The 20,540-nt window shown below is 37.6% G+C and overlaps 1 protein-coding gene across 2 annotated transcripts in view; it reads right to left on the bottom strand.

The window, feature by feature from the left end:
* Nucleotides 1-3,317: 3,317 nt before the first annotated feature.
* Nucleotides 3,318-20,540, bottom strand: part of LOC140137475 (uncharacterized) — a 36,503-nt gene continuing 19,280 nt past the window's right edge. Inside the window, exon 6 of one of the 2 annotated variants that reach the window (XM_072159186.1) lies at nucleotides 3,318-4,660. In XM_072159186.1, coding sequence (XP_072015287.1) covers nucleotides 4,184-4,660 — 477 coding nt within the window. In that variant the 3' untranslated portion in view covers nucleotides 3,318-4,183. Of the gene's footprint in view, nucleotides 4,661-14,444; nucleotides 16,115-20,540 lie in introns of those variants that run through there. The other variant, XM_072159184.1, reaches the window with a different exon arrangement.

The following is a 20,540-nucleotide window of genomic DNA, read 5'->3' as shown; positions in this document are numbered from 1 at the left end:
ATCCATATGGAAAACCTATGGAAGACATGCACTTAATCTCCCACACAAAGGGTTTGAATTTCAAATTGAGTCACTAATTCTTCTAACCTCATTTGAAATGTACACACTGTGTATGGGAGATTAAGGTCATATCTTCCATAGGGTCACCGGTGTGCATAGATTTCAACTGGAATAGATCTTTGTAGTTCTGGGAAACCATATAAAAAAAGGTAAGTTAAGCTAGATTTTAGTGTAGGATTTTCACTAATCAAACAGAGAAAAATAGAATTAAACTGAAGTCAAGATACAGACAATTTTTTTAATTTTTTAATTTTTAGCACTGTTTTTGAGAAACAGTTTCTCAGCTGCACTTTAGTCAACACCCATTAATATGTGACTGAACTTGATGGAATATTTATATTGCAACAAATTGGAGCTAAAACAATTAAAATCATGAGTGTCAATTATGATACACGTGACAAACTATGGGTTTTGCCCCAATCGTTACCCCAACCAAAACCCCATTGCTATCTTGGCTGTTTCCACTGAGAGCACTTTACCAGTATGCTTAGGGGTTAATTGTGCAATAATTAAATGTATAATTATACATACCCCACGTGGTGAATTCTCAAAATGGTCTGGCAAAAACTGCTTGCCCCCTCCCCCTGGCCCTGCCAAAAAATCTTTCAACATGCCAAATATCTCCCCCCAAACCCCACACATGTCACATTTTGTGGAACCAAAATTTAAACGTTTTCTTAACATGTTTCTGCAACTTTTTAGGATGCAATGTTGAAATGGTGCTCCCAAATATTTCTGCCAAAAATTGCTTGCCCCACCCTATTTGACCTGTCAAAAATGCTTGCTCCCATTTGACCTGCCAAAAATCTTTCCCCCTTTAATTCACCATCCTAGGGTTACACATAATTATTGCACCACCTCTTAACGGTATACTGTAGATACCTACTTAGAGAAGGTATCTAATCAGAGGTTTGATTTCGGTGTGCCATGTCAATTAGTCTCCCCCACAGCCAGTTTGATTCTGCTCATTCCACTGTCTGCCAATGATAAAATCACAAGCCCTTTTTGATTGATTGAAATCTTTCACATCAAATCAAAATGGTGGCGGAAGAGACTACATGTCAATCAGACATAATGATACACCTTATTGGTTTTTTCATCTCCATGCAGGATAAGTCTGTGTCCAATATGGAAAAAGTTCTTAATAGAAACAAAATATTGGTCCTAACTAAATTAACAAAACACAAATGACAAGTTCTCCTCATTATTCACTGTAGAAGTAGTGATGTAACAGGATTAATTATAATAGCAACAGATGAATTTTTTTTAATGTATTGCCATGCACTTGATGTATGCTGTAACTCTGCATTGTAACATTGATAGAATAGATAGATAGATTGATAGACCTGGATTGTAATTATGGAAATTTCACATTATGCAGAGTCTATGTACATTACACTCGCACCTGTACGATTAGTGTCTTCGAAAAAAGCGGTATTGAATTCAATCTATGACTGCACACAGATGTGACAGGTGATGAGTGCACCCTACTTATAGTGCAGGGCAATACATACAGAACTTATTTTTGCTTATTGCTATGGTAATTAATCCTGTTACATCACTTCTTCTGCAGCAATTAAATGAGTCTACTAGAAACACAGATATGTATATGAACAGGTTCAAATTAAATGATTGAAAGATTTTTGAACCCTGTCTAACAAATAAGAATTCTACTGATATGAGATAGAATACAAAATATACAGATTCAATACAGTGTATGTTTTTTTGTAATGCAAATTGATTAGTGTGGGGTGTGTGTGTGGGTGTGCATTTGTACAGACCTGCAAACAAGGGCATCCACAGTTCCCTCCATCAGCGTAGATCCCGGGGGATGGGGGATAAAACCCCCGAACATTTTGCCAGGGGGATGGTCCATACAATCATCCCCCCCCCATGTTGACGCCTGAATATGGGTTTCTGACCAAATTAACCGCTTGTTTGCCCATTTTAGCCCCAAAAGAGCAAATTTTTATGCGCATTTGTACCATAAACTTATTTTGTCGCCAAAAGGTGCTGGATGCACTATACAACAAGAATTTTTTTCAACTCCATCCCCCCCAATGTCAAAAAGAAATCTACGCCACTGGTTCCCTCTCTCTACCAGTATCATGAACAATGTAAAAATGGATATACCCTGTCTTGTTTACCAGTGTAGGGTCATGTCTCATATAGTAAAAAGTCTTAAGGGATCTAAAATGAGCGTTTATTGCGTTTAGACAGTATTTTTTGTGGGACATGAGAGCACCTCGGACCTATCGATTGCATTCTGAATACGAAGCATGTCTTTCTGATATCAAATAATTTTCATTTTTGAAAATCACAATATAATACAAATTTTATGACAAATTATAAAAATTTGATATTTTTCAAATTTTTGATATATAACAGTCCTCAGTAAATTATATAAATCTAATGATATACTCTTAAAGTGTATGTAGCAGGAGGAAAAGCCGACGGTCAATTGAAAATTTTGACCTTTCATATTGAAGATATGGATTTTTTCCCAAAAACACCTAATTTTTTTTTGGTGTTTTGGGAAAAAAATCCATATCTTCAATACGAAAGGTCAAAATTTTCAATTGATCGTCGGCTTTTCATCCCACCTACATACACTTTTAAGTATAAATCATCAGATTTATAAAGTTTACTTCAAGTACTGTTAAATATCAAAAATATCAATTTTAATGATTTGCCATAAAATGTGTATTAAATTGCGAATTTCAAAAATCAAAATTATTTGATATCAGAATGACATTCTTCGATTCAGAATGCAATTCGATATGTCTGATGTGCTCTGATGTCCCAAAATAAATACTGTCCAAACGCTCATACCCCAGCCCTTAATTGGTCCACAATTTGGAGCCTAGCTTTGGTTGAGCAAGGTCCTCATTTGCAGATCTTTACAAGTAGGGGTGTGTATGTCCGGGTGTATGGGGTTTGTGTAAGGGTGTATTTTGACTGCTCAGTGCCACAAGTGGGTAAGTGCAATAGCTGCCTTGTGAATATTTGGCAATTTACACACAGTATATTGTATTCACCTACACATGGCAGTTACACCCGGCAGCTATTGCCCTTACCTGCTTCTGGTACTGAGTAGTTGATTTTTTTCACTGACAAACATGGACCCACCTATGCCAAAGTACAGATCCATACCAACCATGGACGTCCGCAGTCGCAAGAGTGACAGAGGGCGCTACACTCCATAATAATGCATTTGGGGTACAGGTCCCTCATTGTAGGTGTAATACCTAGTCCATGATTTGGCGGTTAAATATCATATCTTACCACAAAAGTCCATGCTTTCAATTGTGAAATGTCAGTGCGTAGAGATCCACGGTTACGCTGTTAACCAAAGTTTGTTCGGTTTATATAAGGTGGAAAAAGTAAGACTCATAACACAGTGTATTGATATACAATGGCATGCACGCAGCTGGGCGCAATGCTTACATTAGTTGCGTAATGCGTGACTGGCGCACACTTATGTGACTTTACAAGAGTGTGAGTTAGGACTTTATTGACTCGCGCAGTAACAAAAGCCGAATAATTTCCACCTTATATAAACCGAACAAACTTTACACAGGGTCCATGTTTGTCGCTGAAGGTGTGTGTAGGCCTGTAGGGGTGTGCATGCCTGTGGTTGTCTGTCTGTTTATGCATTTGTGTACAGCACACATGATCAAAGTTGTAACTACTTCAAAAAACATTAAGTACAATTTTAACAAACTGAGTTGTAAATTTCTATACTGATTATCCACATATTACAAAGTTTGATTCAATATCTTTGATTGTCATAAGAACATTATTATATTAGTTTGTATAAGATTGGACTTTTCCAGTTGGTATCCATACACCCCTATGGAACACAGGGGGTGTACTGTAGATTACAAAATGTGGAGTCACCCATTTAGGTACCCCCGTTGAAATTCACTCTGTGTGGAAGAATAGGTTAATGTCTTCCATAGGGGGTGTATGGATTTCAACTGGAATAACCCATTTTGGAGCAGACGACCCTGAATGGGTGGCTCCATTTGAAATTCACATTCCCTGGGAAGATTAAGGTTATGTCTTCCATAGGGGTGTATGAATTTCAACTGGAATAGCCCATTTAAGAAGTGTTCATATCTCACATCAGATCAGGGACAAACAGTCTTCCTTGATAAGGCTGAGACCTCATCTGTTCCTCAGTCACATACCCAAGTTCTACGACCTTTAACCTCACATTTGCATTCATGCCAGATGGTGGTGGACGCTGATATTTCTCTGTATACTTTTCAATCGGACACAAATCCTGGGTTGTCAATCCTTCCTTGGCTTCCTGTGGTGGTCTCTTGATGTAGATTATACTCTCTGGACGTGAGCCCCTCTTTATGATGATCACATTACCCAAATTTGCCGCTTGTAATTCATGGACGGCATTACTGTACTGCTCCTTTGTGATGGTTCTTAGGTGAGGAGAACCTTGCTTGGCAAATGTACGGTATGTAGCGACGGGGCCTGCTGTGAGTAAGATGCTTCGCTTGATGTCTTGAATTGACATGGGCTGGATAGGTTTGGCATGAGGTTGGCTTGGTGTTAGGGTGAAACGTGACTTCTTTGGAACCTGTGGATGTCAAAAAAATTATATAGAATAAAAAGGTAAACCTACAAAATAGTTTAGAACCAATGAATTTTTACACCAGTGGGGAATCAGGGTGGAAGAGTTCAGGGGTCAGCGTGACCAGGGGATGGATGCATGCCGGATGGTATGGGTCACATTGGTTGAAGTGGTCAAAAATTAAGTGTCTAATCATTCAAATGTTTACACTTGCTCATATTCCCTGGTCTATTTCATATCGATGCTATCAGAAAACATGCCATCCATATTAGTCTGTCCAGCATTAGGTGGAACCAGTAACCTATGTTACCTAATACACCCTGTTCAAAGTCCTGTTACATCTTTCTCTAAATGAATTGTAACAACTTAAGTATCTACTTCTACCACAGAAGTTGGCAACATGACCTTTGCCCCAGATGGTGGTTGATGCTGATATTTCTGTATAAGATCCATGCAGTTTTGGTGTAGGTCACGCTCAATCTATACTGGACGGAATATACAGAAGCATGTATCCAGAAACCTACTACTACAGAGAGCACAGGGTGGGCCGTGTGGCTGAAATGTGCTAAAAATAGTCCAATATTGCATGGATTTTCCAAACATCCCGACCCCCCCCGGATCCTCACACACCCTCCTGGATACACACACACATCTTCTTGTGTTTATGTTGATGTGTTTATGTTGTTTTTACAAAAGCAACTAAAGTTTATTGTCCAGGTTTATAAAACCCATTGTCCATCCAAACCTCAAATACAATGGTTTTGCTTGGAACCCACCCACATCTTGTCAGTCAGAGATATTCAGAAAATTTTTATTTGTCCAGTCGGTGCACCCTATGACGATATCTGTTTGTAATTCAACTTACCCAATCTTGCAACTCATAGAAAATTCTCCATTTTCACCTTTTGTTATAAATAAACCAATTCTCTTAACCATCCGCTTACCATTGGCCTATTCCATTTGAAATCTACACTCCCCTTTGGAAGATTTAGCTGAAGTCTTCCACACAGGGAGTAGGGGTTTCAAATAGAATAGACAACTGGGTAACTTCAATTTCAAATACTCACTCCAGTTGTGGAAGATGTAGGTAAACTCATATACAGGGGGAGTATGGGTTTCAAAATAATTAACCCTAGCCAATTTCAATTCCAAACATACTTCTGTGGTTGCTCTTGGCAGTCAAATTGGGCTTTGGATGTCGACATTTTCCCATCATGCACTGCATATTTTGGCGCATCGCATTGTGAAACGCAACAATTGTAATAAATAAATAAATAAATGCTAAAAAATAAACAGGATCAGGTTCATCACAGATTCAAGCAAAAGAGCTCAGAACAAAATATGCAGTTATCTGTCATAAACCAACCCATTACAGCAGAAACTGGAAATGAACTATTTTAAACATGCTTCAAGTTTTAGTGAGAAAAGTTGGAGAGAAAAAATCATTGATAAAAATGTATAAAAATGTGACGACAACAGGCCCTTTGCACTAGTGGACAACCCTTTTTTGGCCTAATAATAGGATTTTTGCCTAATAATAGAGCAAACTCAAGAAATTTTTACTTGCTCGGCTTCTTCATATTCAAGTTGATTTATTTTCTCATTGACAAAATTAACTATAGTCATGACAGCTTTTTGAACAGACAAAACAAACATATTTTTAAACATTTATAGATTTTGTACATACATACAAAATGACAATTTTACATTGATATAGATCTTGTACGTATATTACATTCTATATTACAAGTAGTATAAAAGTTACAACAAAGTACAATGAAGCTTCAAATAATCAAATTAAACAATAGGTTTTCTTTAACCCAATGGGCATGGGCACTACTGAAAAAACTCTAAAAACCATTTTGATTGGTTAGCTAGATGGCTATCTCATGTATTGAGCCAATCAGAGATATTGTAAGAATAAGGGGATTCAGCTTAAATTTGCCAAGAGATTTAAAAGCTCTATTTTGATTGGTTACTCAGTTGATTATATCATGTAATTAACCAATCAGGAGCACTGTAAGAAAGGTGGTAGTGACTATGGAGTTATCCATCAATACAACAGAATAGTTCCTGATAACAAACTACCTTCCTCTTTTCCAAATGATAATTACACATTTCAAGAAATACAGGGTATAGCAATAACCATTACACCCAAATAGTGTGTCCGAGGCAATCAAAAGGTAAATAATGGGTGAGGAAACATGTTTACTGCTGAGGTGACATTATTTGGGTTGTAAAGGATATTGTAACACACTTTATTTCTGACATTTTAAATATGCCTAATATTTTATGTTGTTTACATCATGGCAGGGGTAGCGTTAACCCCCGATCGGGGGTGAATGACCCCTAAATTTAAAAAATATTCATTTTTCACCCTCCATATATTTGGGAATGTGCAAGCTCGGGGGTGAACTCTGACCCTCTACTTTTGGACCTTACTCCTACCCCTGACTACACTGCAAAATATTTTTCACCCCGAGATTTAATTTTCACCCCATGTATTTGGATTTTCTGCAAGCTCGGGAGTTAAAAACACGGGAAAACAACCCCCGACTTTCGGGCCTTAATGCTACCCCTGCATCATGGTAGGGGTGTGTGTGTAGTATACACCCTTGAATTGACCATATGTGACCTTTGATACCAACAATACATCAATGTACTGTAAAAGTAGAAATTTTCGCGAGGTTTTTATTTTCGCGAATTTCGCGAGTGGACATAAAATCGCGAAAATTAAAACTTGCGAAAATAACCTTTTGCATTAGGTTTCTATTGTATCGATATCAAAACCGCGAAATTTAATTCTCAAGCAATTGACAAAATCTTCAAAATCGCGAAAATATCTTCTCGCGAAAATATTGACTTTTACAGTATCCATAGTGCAGCTGTGACCCAAGTTTGGTTGCAATATATAGGATTTAAACTGTTGATACGAGATGGAAACTTTTAACCAAAACTTGAACCAAAAATGTCACATACACACCCACCCCTACATGCAGCCACATAATACGGAAAAATGATAATATAGTCTTCTGCCTTATCAGGCGAGACAAAAAGGTGGGCTTATGGTATACACTATTTTCATCTCTTGGTCGTCCTCCCTCTATTAAACAACTCCCACCATTTTTTTCAACCAAGATGTTTAAAGAATGCTGACTTTGTCATGCTTTCGTGTGTAGTAAACTTATCACTGTACACACACGATCACTAATGGCGTCGGGAGTTGGCAAAAATGTGATTGTAAACCCGGAAGTGAACTAGAAATCATTGATCCTAAGTTCATAGTTTGTCATTTCAGCGTGAGATTTAAACTTAACTAATAATTTTAACAGGAATTATCATTCTAAAAATGACCTCTAATAAATGCCCTCCTTTTGGAAAATGCAACACCCTGACCTGCAAGTCCCTGTTTAGAGTCAGTATTTCAATGATCGGGCTATAAATTATCCGTCTTTTTTTCTTGGTCATTTCACCCACATCTTTCACACACACACACCAACAAAATATTGTATCCAAAACAGTGGTTAGTGAAAAAGGCCCCCTTTTGAAGAAGACTTCAAGGAATGTCAGTAATTTTAGGATGCTCGTAGGACGAAGATGGTAACACAAGATAATTAGGCCACTTCCCAAGCAGCCACTAACTTAACTTTTGCTGAGATCCGGAAATCCTATACTTGCCATAGTTTTATTAAACACACAATCTGTGACCACATTTTTGGACCCTAAATAACTCTGGTACACTAAACATGTGTCATAATATTATAAAAACACCCTGCTACTTATTTCATAATTATAACATTATTTTGTACAATTATACAAATACATATCTTTGTCAGCGTGATACAAAAATAAATACCAATATAAATCATGTCAAATTCCATGAGACTAGCTACAATGAAAGCATTATACAATAATAATTAATTATAGGAATTCATCACACATAATAGAAATAATCAGTATTAATACTGGGCCATTCAAGTTGAAATTCATAACAGGAAGAATGAATTATAAATGAGGTTACCTGAATAGGTGACTCCATTTGAAGTCTACACTCCCTGTGTGGGAGATTATTTAAGGTCATGGCTTACACAGGTGGTGTATGAATTTCAACTTGAATAGCCCATTCACCAAGAGAGTGGTGACTTACTTTACACATACACTGGACTTTTCTCAGACTTTTAAAGAGCTCTTTAAAATAACAACAAATTTAGACCGTGCACTGCTGCTGCTAATAATATGCTGAGACTAATATAATCTCAGTTTGGGTTGACCCTGCTTCCACAAAATTAGCCAAAAAGTCCAGCAGTTTTGCCAAAGTTTTTCAGCACCAATGTGCATTGGCTGCAGTAAAGGAGTCTCAAGAAGCCCAATTTTTAAGCTTCCAAAAAAAGGCGACCAATACAAGATATTTGGGCAGATTGACCCAAATTTAGAACACAAATCACCCAATTGGGCAGAAAAGCACTGACTTCCAGTGGTTAATGGGAAGTTACGGACCGAACAATCACAAAACCCTTTGTAATTGAAATTTGGAGCTTCAGAGACTCAAAACCTTTATAAATTGGCTAAATTGAAAGGAAAGGACATCAAACTACGGCCACGACCTGACTTTTGCAAAGTAGCCTAATTTTTGGCAAGTAGCGGCACGTTTTTTTGAGTAGCGGCAAGTGATTGCATATATATTGTGCGCTTAAGGTGCCGCGTTGGCATCACTGCTCACAAGTTGGTAGTTTCAAGACCACCTGTACAAGCCAGTGGCATACATGTATCTTTTGTGAATGCCCAATTCACAAAAGACATAATTACTATTGTGACTCAATTTGAAATGTACACCCCCTGTGCGGAAGATTAAGGTTGTGTCTTACATAGCGGATATATGGATTTCAACTGGAATAGCCAAATTTGATTAAGCCTTGTAGAACAATATAATTTACAAAATCCATTACAACACCAATAGATATTGTAATGGATTTTGTCAATTCTGTTGCTCTACTATATCTAGAACTTGTGAGATTGAAGTGTGCATGAAAATTCTCAATTTTGAAAAGAATAATATGCCTTGGTTTAAATTTACTTTGCAACTCCAAAATGCTGTCATTTGTTTGACAGCTCTAAAACACTTGAAAAAGTTCCTGCAATCTTATTGTTATATGACGCGACATAACACAATTCAGCATGTGCACGTTAACGTAATACGCGCAAGCACTACTTAAACCAATCAGAGGTGCATAGCAACAAAGGGACTGATCGATTCTAAACCCTTGGTAATTCCTTGTAAAATGAAGGATTTAGTTTGATTAAAATTTTGTATACCTATGATTTTATTTTATTTGAAGTGCTTTATAACGAGAATAAAGGTATATTCTTTAGCCCCTGTTGTGCATCTATCATCTCATATGACACAGGCGACATCATTATTTTTGGCATAAAACTCAGCTTTGCCTCGTTGATCTAACTTAAAATAATGATGTTGCCTGTGTTATATGGGATAATCTGAGCTTTCTTGATAAGATTTTTGTGGGCAACAAAATGAATTAATTATTACAAGTATTGTATTTAATGAGGCAAACCAGAGACTGGAATCAAACCAATGACTATTCAAACTGTGTCAGGAATTGGAATGTTCAGGAATTTACACACTACAGTGCTTAGCAAGGTTTGGGCTCTTTCAGTTGAAATCCATACACCCCCTATGGTAGACATGACTTAAATATCCCACACAGGGAGTGTGAATATCAAATGGGGTTACCTGAATGGGTGACTCCATTTGAAATATACACCCTCTATGGGGAAGAAGGTCATGTCTTATATAGGGGGTGTATGGATTCCAAGTGGAATAGCTTTTTGGCACTTGCCAATACACACACCCTGTTATTCACATGATAAAAACCATGTCAAACGAGGGTCAGTCAATCAGGATCATTTATTTATGCATAAAGTTCACTTTCCCAAAATCAACTGAGCATCATTTAAAACTTTGGCTCTCTGTACACAGGACTGACAAGGATGTACAAAATTTTGTCTAAAATTTTTTTGTCCAAATACAGTTGGTCAAATGTTGCTTTGTACAACATACACTGCATCTAAAATATTTTGGTCCAAAAGATATTGTGTCCATGTGTACTTTGGTCCATTAATAAATTGGTCCAACATTATTTTGGCCTAATATTTTCTTCCATGTGTAGGACAACAATTTCAATCAACAAACAAATCTTTCAAATACTATTTACAAGTTTGGCAACAGTTCATGTACCATTTTTCGTCCATTTGGTTTTAAACAAAAAGATTGTTAGGAAAGTGAGAAATTCTATTCAAGATTTTGTTATAATTGTCTTATTTAGCACCAATTTTACAACCAATTTCTTTTCCACATTTGATACAATTTCACAGCTACAAATACTTCTTCAATAATAGCCTATAACAATGTGCATACACAAAATTCTAAATTTTCAGATTCATTCATCCATAACAGAACATTTTTTTTCTGGCTTGATTTTCTATAATTCTTCATCTCTGGCAGATGACTCCCAAGTCCTACGCACTCACAGTCAGTAAATACAACTGGATATGTTCATACAGGCAATGTGTATTCAGAAAGTTCCTTTCTCCTCAAGTATGACCAGTGTAGGATTCACATTTTCAGAGCCCGGGTACGGCTGCACATGTCACACACCATGCACCCATCCCTGTAATCAACTTACGGCCCCTGGATCTTGAGTTCTAGTCCAGGCCCATCTGGCCCTGTAGTAAATACAACCGTGTGTATGGACTGAGGTAGCTTGATGATTTCAAAATCTAGTTTAAATTTAAATCTCATAAACACAGCCTAGAGATAAACATTCTTTTATTTTATATATTTTTGGTTATATTGTTGAAATCCAATAATGACAAGGAAACATATATCAGATAATACCAGGTCTCAAAGTTGGAACTTGGTCCATTGGCAATTAAAGGCCCATTCAGTGATTTGCTCATCCGGATGATCGTAAAAATCGTCAAAATTCAGATTTGAATGACTTATCCTTCACTTTTAAGCGATTTATAAACAGTTTCAATTTGTTTATGGAACTTTCAGAGTTGGAAATGGGCTATTCCAGTTGAATTAAACACCCCCTGTGTAGGAGATTAAAGTCACGTCTTCCATAGAAAGTGTATTGATTTCAACTGGAATATCCCAATACACTGCACATTGGAACACACCTGTTACATAGTTAAAGCCTCAAAAATTTGTTGGTTTACATAAACTGGCCTTAAAAAATAACCCTGCTGATGAATGCTATTTTACTTTTTCTAACTTCAGGAGGAAAAAAAGAACCTTTCTCCACTCTTAAAATCTGGCAAATGCTTATAGTCTATTTACTTAAAATCCACTTGGAATAATACTGATTGTGCTATCTGAGAGTAACTGGAATTGACATTGAGACTTACAATAACATGAAACCCATATCTCCAAAATTCAATTGATATACTCTACCAAACTTTCAGATAATTACATCGTCTGTCATAAAAAGGGAATGCTTTGACATGTACTGTACTCGACCTTATGAATTACAGATCCTTCCTATTTAGCATCCCGTGTGGACTTTCTGACTGTACTCTTATCACAATATTGGTCAAAATGCAAGTAAAATCACACACACACAAATCATTTCAGCATTGACTAACAATAGCTGTGGCATATTTCTGCAGTCTATACGAGTGGTGTGATCCAGTGTTTAAGGTCTTTAACTCCAATGCAAGAGGGCCTCCATTCTATCCCTGGTGGAGGAAAAATTTATATTCAGTTATCCGCTCTCTCCCAATACTGTATTTGAATTGTGGGTCAGATGCAGGTTATGACAAAGACCTCACAGCCAGTTCTAATCAGTGTCAACGCCTACTGAGGCCCCTAGTATCCTGAGTTAATGAACAATGCTGTTTTAACTTACAAAGGAAATAATCAGAGCCACCAGGGAGGTAATCAGGTCGAATACAGTACACTCAACTGGAATAAATTTATTACTCTAAATTGGAATGCAATGCCAATGAATTATATTAAAATGAGCCATAGCAATAGAAAAAAGGTTGACTGTTATACTATTTGCCAATGTCCTTTCACACTGCCTGACCCCCAGACAAACAAGTACCTAGACCTATGACTTTGGTTCGCGTAGTGAAGCCGACACTGCTTAGCAACGACTTTGACAAGGACGCATACCCGGACGCAAGCAAGTAGACATGTTCGCGTCTACGGAACATTATTGCATTTGACGCTAGCGATAATGGCGCCTCAATCACGCAAACGAGTGCGTTTTCTCTCCAGACATGAACGCTTATTTCTCCGCGTCCGACCGCCCGACCAAAATCACCTTGGATATGTGGCTTCACCTCCCGCTGTGGTAAGGGATGGGCAGTAATAGGTCTAGGTGGTACGTCTATGGCCTGACCGCTCTTCCTGATTATCGCATGTTCCGTGAATGAGTTGCTGAAGTGATGATGTGATTCAATTAGCAAATTAGAACCCTACAAATTAATCGTCAGAGTGTGAAAGGACCTTGCCGAATAGCATAGTGTAAAGAAATATTAAATATGACCATATGTACGCAGGATAAAAAATTTCTTGTGATTGGCCCCTTTCAGTTGTTGATGGCATTTTGGCTTGGCTAATTCCAATTAGGCCGAAATTAGCAAACCGGAAAACTGAAAGGGAGTACGATTCTGTAGCCTGATAACTGAAAGTGAGGACAGTTGTATAGCCTGGCTTTGCTAATTCGGGTCTGATTGGAGTTAGCCGAGCCAAATTGCCATCAACGGCTGAAAAGGGCCAATTACAAGAAAACTCTTTTGGTTTGAATACATTTAGGAACTAGTCATGATAGGCTGATAGCTATACTGTTATCATGGCAAAGTGCAATATTGAAGACTGTAGTGGAGAAGTTAAGTGCAAAAGTTAAGTTCTAAGAAAATTAAGGGAATATTCTCAAGCAAAAGCGGTGGATCAAAAATATCCCTCCTTTTGTTTTAAAGTTGTGGTATTAAAGGTTTATGGTCAGATTTTTTCATTCTGTGTTTTGAGTTCAATTGTACTAGCAGTTTTGATATTAGAAGCTATGTTTCACAACATTCCACAGAACAGTATATGTAGTAACCACCATCATTTTCTTTTGTTTTTGACATCTAAAAGGAAATTATTTCAGGCCTACATTTCACTGTGATTATGAGAAAAATATAGGCTTTCATCCGATGCCAAAATCTTCATTTCTGGTCAATCTGGTCACACCCCATTTAAAGCAGTTAGTGTCAAAATGCATACTCCAAGACATGTATGTAACATGATTGGTTGTGACCTTAAAAAGAAAGAATGGGCTACATTCCAGTTGAAATCCATACATCCGCTATATGGAAGACATGAACTTAATCTGTGAATTTCAAATGGGGTTACCTGGGTGACTCCATGTGAAATTTACCCTCCCTGTGTGGGCAATTCAAGTCGTGTCTTCAATAGGTGGTGTATGGATTTCAACTGGAATAGCTCATATGGCTATTCCAGTTTAAATCCATACACCCCCTATGACCTTCAATAATCTCCCATCTATTATTTCTATGAATCTCCCACACAGGGGATGTAGATTTCACACAGAGTCACCCATCCAGGTAACCCATTTGAAATTCACACCCCTGGAAGATAAAGGCCATGTTTTCCATAGGGGTACATGTACAGTATATGGGTTTTAAATGGAATAGCCCATTTATCATAGAACTATTTCTGAGCAATTTAGGCGCTTCTTCCACTTCAGTTTTCATTATTTCAAATAGTACTTTTTCCACACTCAAAATAGCCCCTGAATGTGGACTGAGTGAGTTTGGAAAAAGCACTTGTCAAGTGCGACATAACTTCATGTAGCAAATTGAGTCATTAGTTGCACAAAATCAATTTTTATTTTTATTTGTATTATTTCTTAGCTATATTGTGCTGAAAATGCTGTCAAAATTGGTATTAGATAGAGCTCAGAAAAAGCCAAGGGTTAACATTTTTTGGCCAAGGGTTAACATTTTCTGCACATACATTGAGCCACACCCACACACACACACACACAGACTTTGGGGCTTGTTTCATAGTCCCTGTTTTCTAAACTTCGTTTGGCAGGGACAATAATAATTTCAATACGATATTAAGTCATTTCTATTAAGAACTCTGAATGGATAACAGAATTGCATCATTCATATATTGTGAGTCTCTTCGTTAGTTGACAGTATAACGCTATGTTGGATTTCACAGTTGTGGATTCAAATCAGTACGTTTATGCAGTTGCCTGGCTTGCGTACAGACAAATGCCCTTCTACACATGCATTTACACCCGCGGGAATAGGTTAGGGTGCATGATTCAAACCTCCCACTACAAAATCCAACAGAGCGTTACATTAGTCTCAACTTGAGACAGACTATAATAGTTGTTGGAAATCGTTTAAAGTTGGTAGAATCACAGAACCTATTTGTTCCATCAGGAGTTGAAGGTGATGTACATGTATGTGCATATTTCTCTGGCCTCAGTATCGAACTGCGCACGCTAACATAATTGTGCAGAGCATAATACATACCTGTACAAGGGTGCTTTAGAACTCCAGCAGTACAACCATGTAAAAGCATTGAAGTCAACTTTAACTCCATATGGAACAAATTATTCCTCAGGCTTCTTATCAAAAAATAATCAATATGTGCGGGAATGTGGGGAAAATCTTTTATACTAATTCTGGTGTGAAATACATAACACACAGAAACGATTATCCATTCATGTTCTAATACAAAGAGAGAGATATGAACTACTCCACTACAAAAGTTTCTGTGAAAGAATCTGATGAATTTCCAAGCTGTACATCTGGATTTGGAACACCCTCATCATTTCCAAGTTGTTCATCTGGATTTGGCATGCCGCCTTCATTTCCGTCAAAAACATTTATACATGTAGTACTAAACCCACCATCGTTTACTTCTAGTGGTGCAACACCCATGCTATTTCCATCAAACATGTTCATAGAACTATAACTCTGCTCGTTTGCCTCCAACGACTTCATCTGATGTGGCTTCAGATGTTCCTCGGAGACCAATCCCGATGCGATTAAATTATCCATAAGCTGACTGCTACGCATCAACCGTACCGGTGTCTGCGATGCAAACGTTGTTGCGTACACACTTGGATCGCACAGACCGCTATTAGCTTCTAATATATCCACAACTTCTTCTGGTGGTTTTTTGATAAAAACATCCACGAGTCGACCGCTTCCATTTTTGCAGGCGACTAAGTACCCTAACCCCATGTCTTTGAGTTGATTGGCGGCGTCTACAAACAGATCATTAGTGACACGGTCATAATTCCTGTTGCGTAGGTTATCTTTGACTGTGTTGGCCGTAGCGACTGGCCCTCCTATGGCAAGTATAGCTTTCATAATCTTAATGATCGGCATCGGGCCTTTAGCTTCACCCTGCAGATGGACAGAGAATGATTGAAAATTACCATGACAACCTGAACTTTACCCATAATGCATTTTGAAAGCAATTCTGTATAGCAGGAAATTTTCATGTATCCAGTTTCAAATTTGCAAAAAACCAAAGCTCGCACACAAATAAATAAACTTTTCAAAATACTTTTGGCCTGTATAAATTTGTTTTGGATTGGATGAGCCCACAAAAATTAAGTCCCTGCAAACTTTTTAGAAATTATAATCAATTACCAACACGAAAATATCGCACTATACAGTTCTGCAGAGGGATCAGGGATACGGTATGGGATTTGTACTATTAGTATTTTGCACACATGCTTAGTACAAACTAAATTAATATTTCCTAGTAATAATCTGATCGCTAGTCTGATTTTTAACATGGATAAATGTTTTCTTGTTTCGCTCAACATTTACTATACGAAATGTTGTCTCATAAACTCTGAAATCTGTTATGTTAGTTTGTGTTAGTGCTGGTTATAATTTGTGTATGGTTAATCACATGCACTCTGTGTTATTCACTAGACTATGCATTCCAGGGCCCAAAATTAATGTGATGATCTATTGTGATTGTAACCTTGATGCATGACTTCTGCCTTTTTTAATGATCAACTGATCATGATTAGAGATAGAAAAATGTGTTATCTACAGAAAGCCTGAGGACTTAGAGCAAGTCTAACCATTAGCAACAAGAATTAGTATGACTATTTGTAGATTCACCAATCAACTTTACATTACTAAACATGTTCATCAGTACAACAGATCCTTTTTATTTCTAGTCCAATAAAACAGTACGCAGTGTGGACCTTTCGAAGTCTACCAGACTCCTTTTTCTACACTATTCTTGTTGTGAAGATCTACTGTTTACCGCTGAAACTGGTTGCTCAGCAACGTGGTTATCAATTCTGTTTTCCAAGGAGATCTTTAAAAACATGACTGAGATTGTATAGCGCCTCGTCTCTGTTTTTGACGATCTTCTTCGGAAACAAACTGGCAACCACGCTGCTGAGCAATTAACCTCCGTAAACAGAAGATCGTCACAACAATAATAGTGTAAAGAAAGGAGTCTGGTAGACTTTGATATGTGTACAGTGAGTACTGTTTTATTGGATTAGAAATAAGAATGGTCTGGTATTATAAACAACTTTACATATCGTCACAATAACTGAATATTGACAAATCACAGTTAACTATACACCTGTCCCTTTTAATTATGAGCATAGAGGGAGACACTATCAACTTTTCTCAAATGTTACGCCCCAGGGCATTTATTAGAGAATATACAGTGGGGATGATTTATCATAACCTTGAATTCGTAACATGTATGCTGTGTTGCAACACATTTTTCAACATTGTAGCTGCCAGTGCTGAGCGAATTGTGTTGGACACTTCATGGTTTACATCAAGACAGTTTATAGTCATCATTTGGTAATTTGTCATTATATGGAAATACATACACCCCCTATGACCTTACACTCCCACACAGGGAGTGAATATTTCAAATGGAGTCACCCATTTTGGTAACCCCATTTGAAATTCACACTCCCTGTGTGCAAGATTAAGGTCATGTCTTCCATAGGGGGTGTATCGATTTGAGCTTGCATAGCCCAATGCCAATATCTCATTTACCTTACTAATAGTACCAGGAAAGGACTTGTGGTTCTTGAATTGGATCTTGGTTGGTTCACATGCTTGTATGAGGGGTGCCAAAAGGTGCCTTAAACAGGATAAATCAATGGTGACAATGACCTCTTTACATGAACCAAAGACAAGAAAAGAGAACAAACTAGATATGGTTGCGGTCGCCTGCGACCGCGAGCATGCACAACCGCCAGGTATTTTAGAAGGTATTTTGTTTAACAGCGGAAGTGACGCCTCATAACCTTTGACCCTAAATAAAAATCAATAATGTAAACGAGATCTGATTATGTTACGCCTGCGATCATGAGGATGCACAGCCAGCAGTGACAAATGAGTTATGGCTCGGAACCGGTGAGAAACGGAAGTGATCCCTTAATTACCTTTGACCCCGCAAAAATATTACATAGTGCTTAGGATGTCATAAGGAATATTCCTGGTGAATTTTCAGCTTTATCGGAACTTATACATGGATTATGATTTTTTAAATTTATGATTGACCTTTTGACCCCTTTAATGACCTTTGACCTCAATGAAAATAAAACCTTATATACAACGACAAAATGCATTGTTCCACTTTTAATTAAAAAATTCTACTATGTTTAGTTGTTGAGATAAAAATTCTTAAAGTTATTTAGCTAAAACAGGAAGTTACCCCTTAATGACCTTTGACCCCCAAAATAAAAAATACCATGCATACACCATGTAACACTAATTCATGTATGATGGGTATATTACTCTGGTTTGTTTACATTTTGAGATAAAAAATTTAAACTTTTTTGATAATTTTGGTTTTTGACCGGAAGTAACCCCTTAATGACCTTTGACCCCAAAACTGTAGGCATCCTAAAGACCCTAGATAATAGCGATGCATGTGTGCTAATGGCGACTCTCTGCTATGTAATTTGTAAAGACAGTGATTTTTTGAATATTTTTACAAATTTTTCAGACTTTTACCGAAGTGACCCCTTAATGACCTTTGATTCCAATTTTGTGGTATAACTTTTAGACACTGGCTATAGATGATGCATGTGTGTAAGTGACGCCACGGTGCTATGTAATATGTGGGAGGAGTAGCATTTTTAGTGAAAATCCAAGTTTTGGCCATTGACCGGAAGTGGATGACATTTGACCGGAAGTTGATCATGTGACATCTGTGGCACCACCAAACGGTTATACTGACCCAGTATGGTCAACATGCCTGAAAGCATGTGGCTACGATGGCTGATCATAGTGTTGACAGAAGAAAGAAAGAAGAAGAAGAACGCGGTAAAAAGAATGCACATCGCCGATGGCGGATGTGCAATTTCCCACACTTCTGATGACATTTGGGTATTTCCTTTCAGGATTTTCACTCCTTATTTTGTAACTCTTTTTAAATAATACACCATATTTGACATCCTTTCTAGCATATTTCTAGTAGCACATATCATTGTCACATACCAGCATGGGAATCCCAACTATTATCCACCTCTCTTGGGTAACACTACATCACACATGGAACTCTGCTATCACCAAGTAAGAAGCACATCAAGCTTTCAATGTGTTGTGTGCAAAAACTTGTGGTCAAGTTTTTAATGCTTTGTGTGCTGGCCATAGGCTTCAACACAAAGTTTTGGGCTTGTTTGTACTCACTGTAATACATTGTTCATGCCGATTCCAAATATGAACATTTTAAAGAAAATTAGGAAATTGTCCTCTGTAGTTGACATCTGTGTGACGCCTGACGGTTGTCGAATAAAGGCTTTTGGTCTATACATTAAGAAATGATACCACTTTGGTTCATAGGGCAAGTCTGTCAAAATGTTAAAATTCAAATTTAGGCATAGTTCCAGAATTCCCTGCAATCCAAGGGTTAGGGTTATGGTTAGGGTGGTAGGCAGGGTATTTTGGAATTGAAATGGTTGGAGGCCATTTAAATGATATACGTATGCCCAGGAAAAAGACTATTTGCCCTTTGCACAGATTCTTGCTACCAAAACGAGGTTCTCCCGGCAAACGGATGCGCAAAATGTGCATTTTTATTTCTCATGCTTCCTAGCAATGCGACAAAAGGGCTTTTGCAAAATGTATGTGGTAATTAAAGCATGCGTTTGACAGACGTAAATTGTATGCACACATATCACGGGTAGACTGTGCGATCAGCGTATAAACCTACCTTGACAATGATAGATGCAATTCCAATGTACAAGGATAAGGTTTTAGGGTTAGGAAAATGATTAGGCAATTTTGATGTTGGGATAGTATCAGGATTAAATTTAGGGAGAATATTGGACTAGTGAACACTATATGTGACTGTGCACCAAAAATAAACTGGGAAGTTGGTGTTTTCACTCATACAGCTACCTGACAGGTATATTGGGCTATTCCAGTTACTATCCATACACCCTATGGAAGACATGACCTTAATCTTCCACACAGGGAGTGTGAATTTCAAATGGAGCCACCAGTTCAGGTAACCCCATTTTAAATTCTCACCCCTGTGTGGAAGATAAAGGTCATGTCTTCCATGGTGTAACCCATTCTCCTACATGTTACTTGCTAGCAAGGTAGTAAACTGTCAATTAATGAGCAAGAGAAATCCTTTGTTTTCTCTATTGTTTGTTGAAATGGTTCAATGGACCATACCTCCAAACCACTTTCGCTGACATTCTGAAACATTTATGGTGGATGGTAATAACACAAGTTAAGTTAGCCTACTTTCAGTGCACTACTAGCCAAATTATCTGTCTCTAAGAACTATTTTCATTGGTTATAATTAGGTTCATGTTTT

The sequence above is a fragment of the Amphiura filiformis genome, chromosome 17 (assembly GCF_039555335.1).
Source record: "Amphiura filiformis chromosome 17, Afil_fr2py, whole genome shotgun sequence".
Lineage (NCBI taxonomy): Eukaryota > Metazoa > Echinodermata > Ophiuroidea > Amphilepidida > Amphiuridae > Amphiura > Amphiura filiformis.
This window is presented reverse-complemented; position numbering and strand designations above follow the sequence as displayed.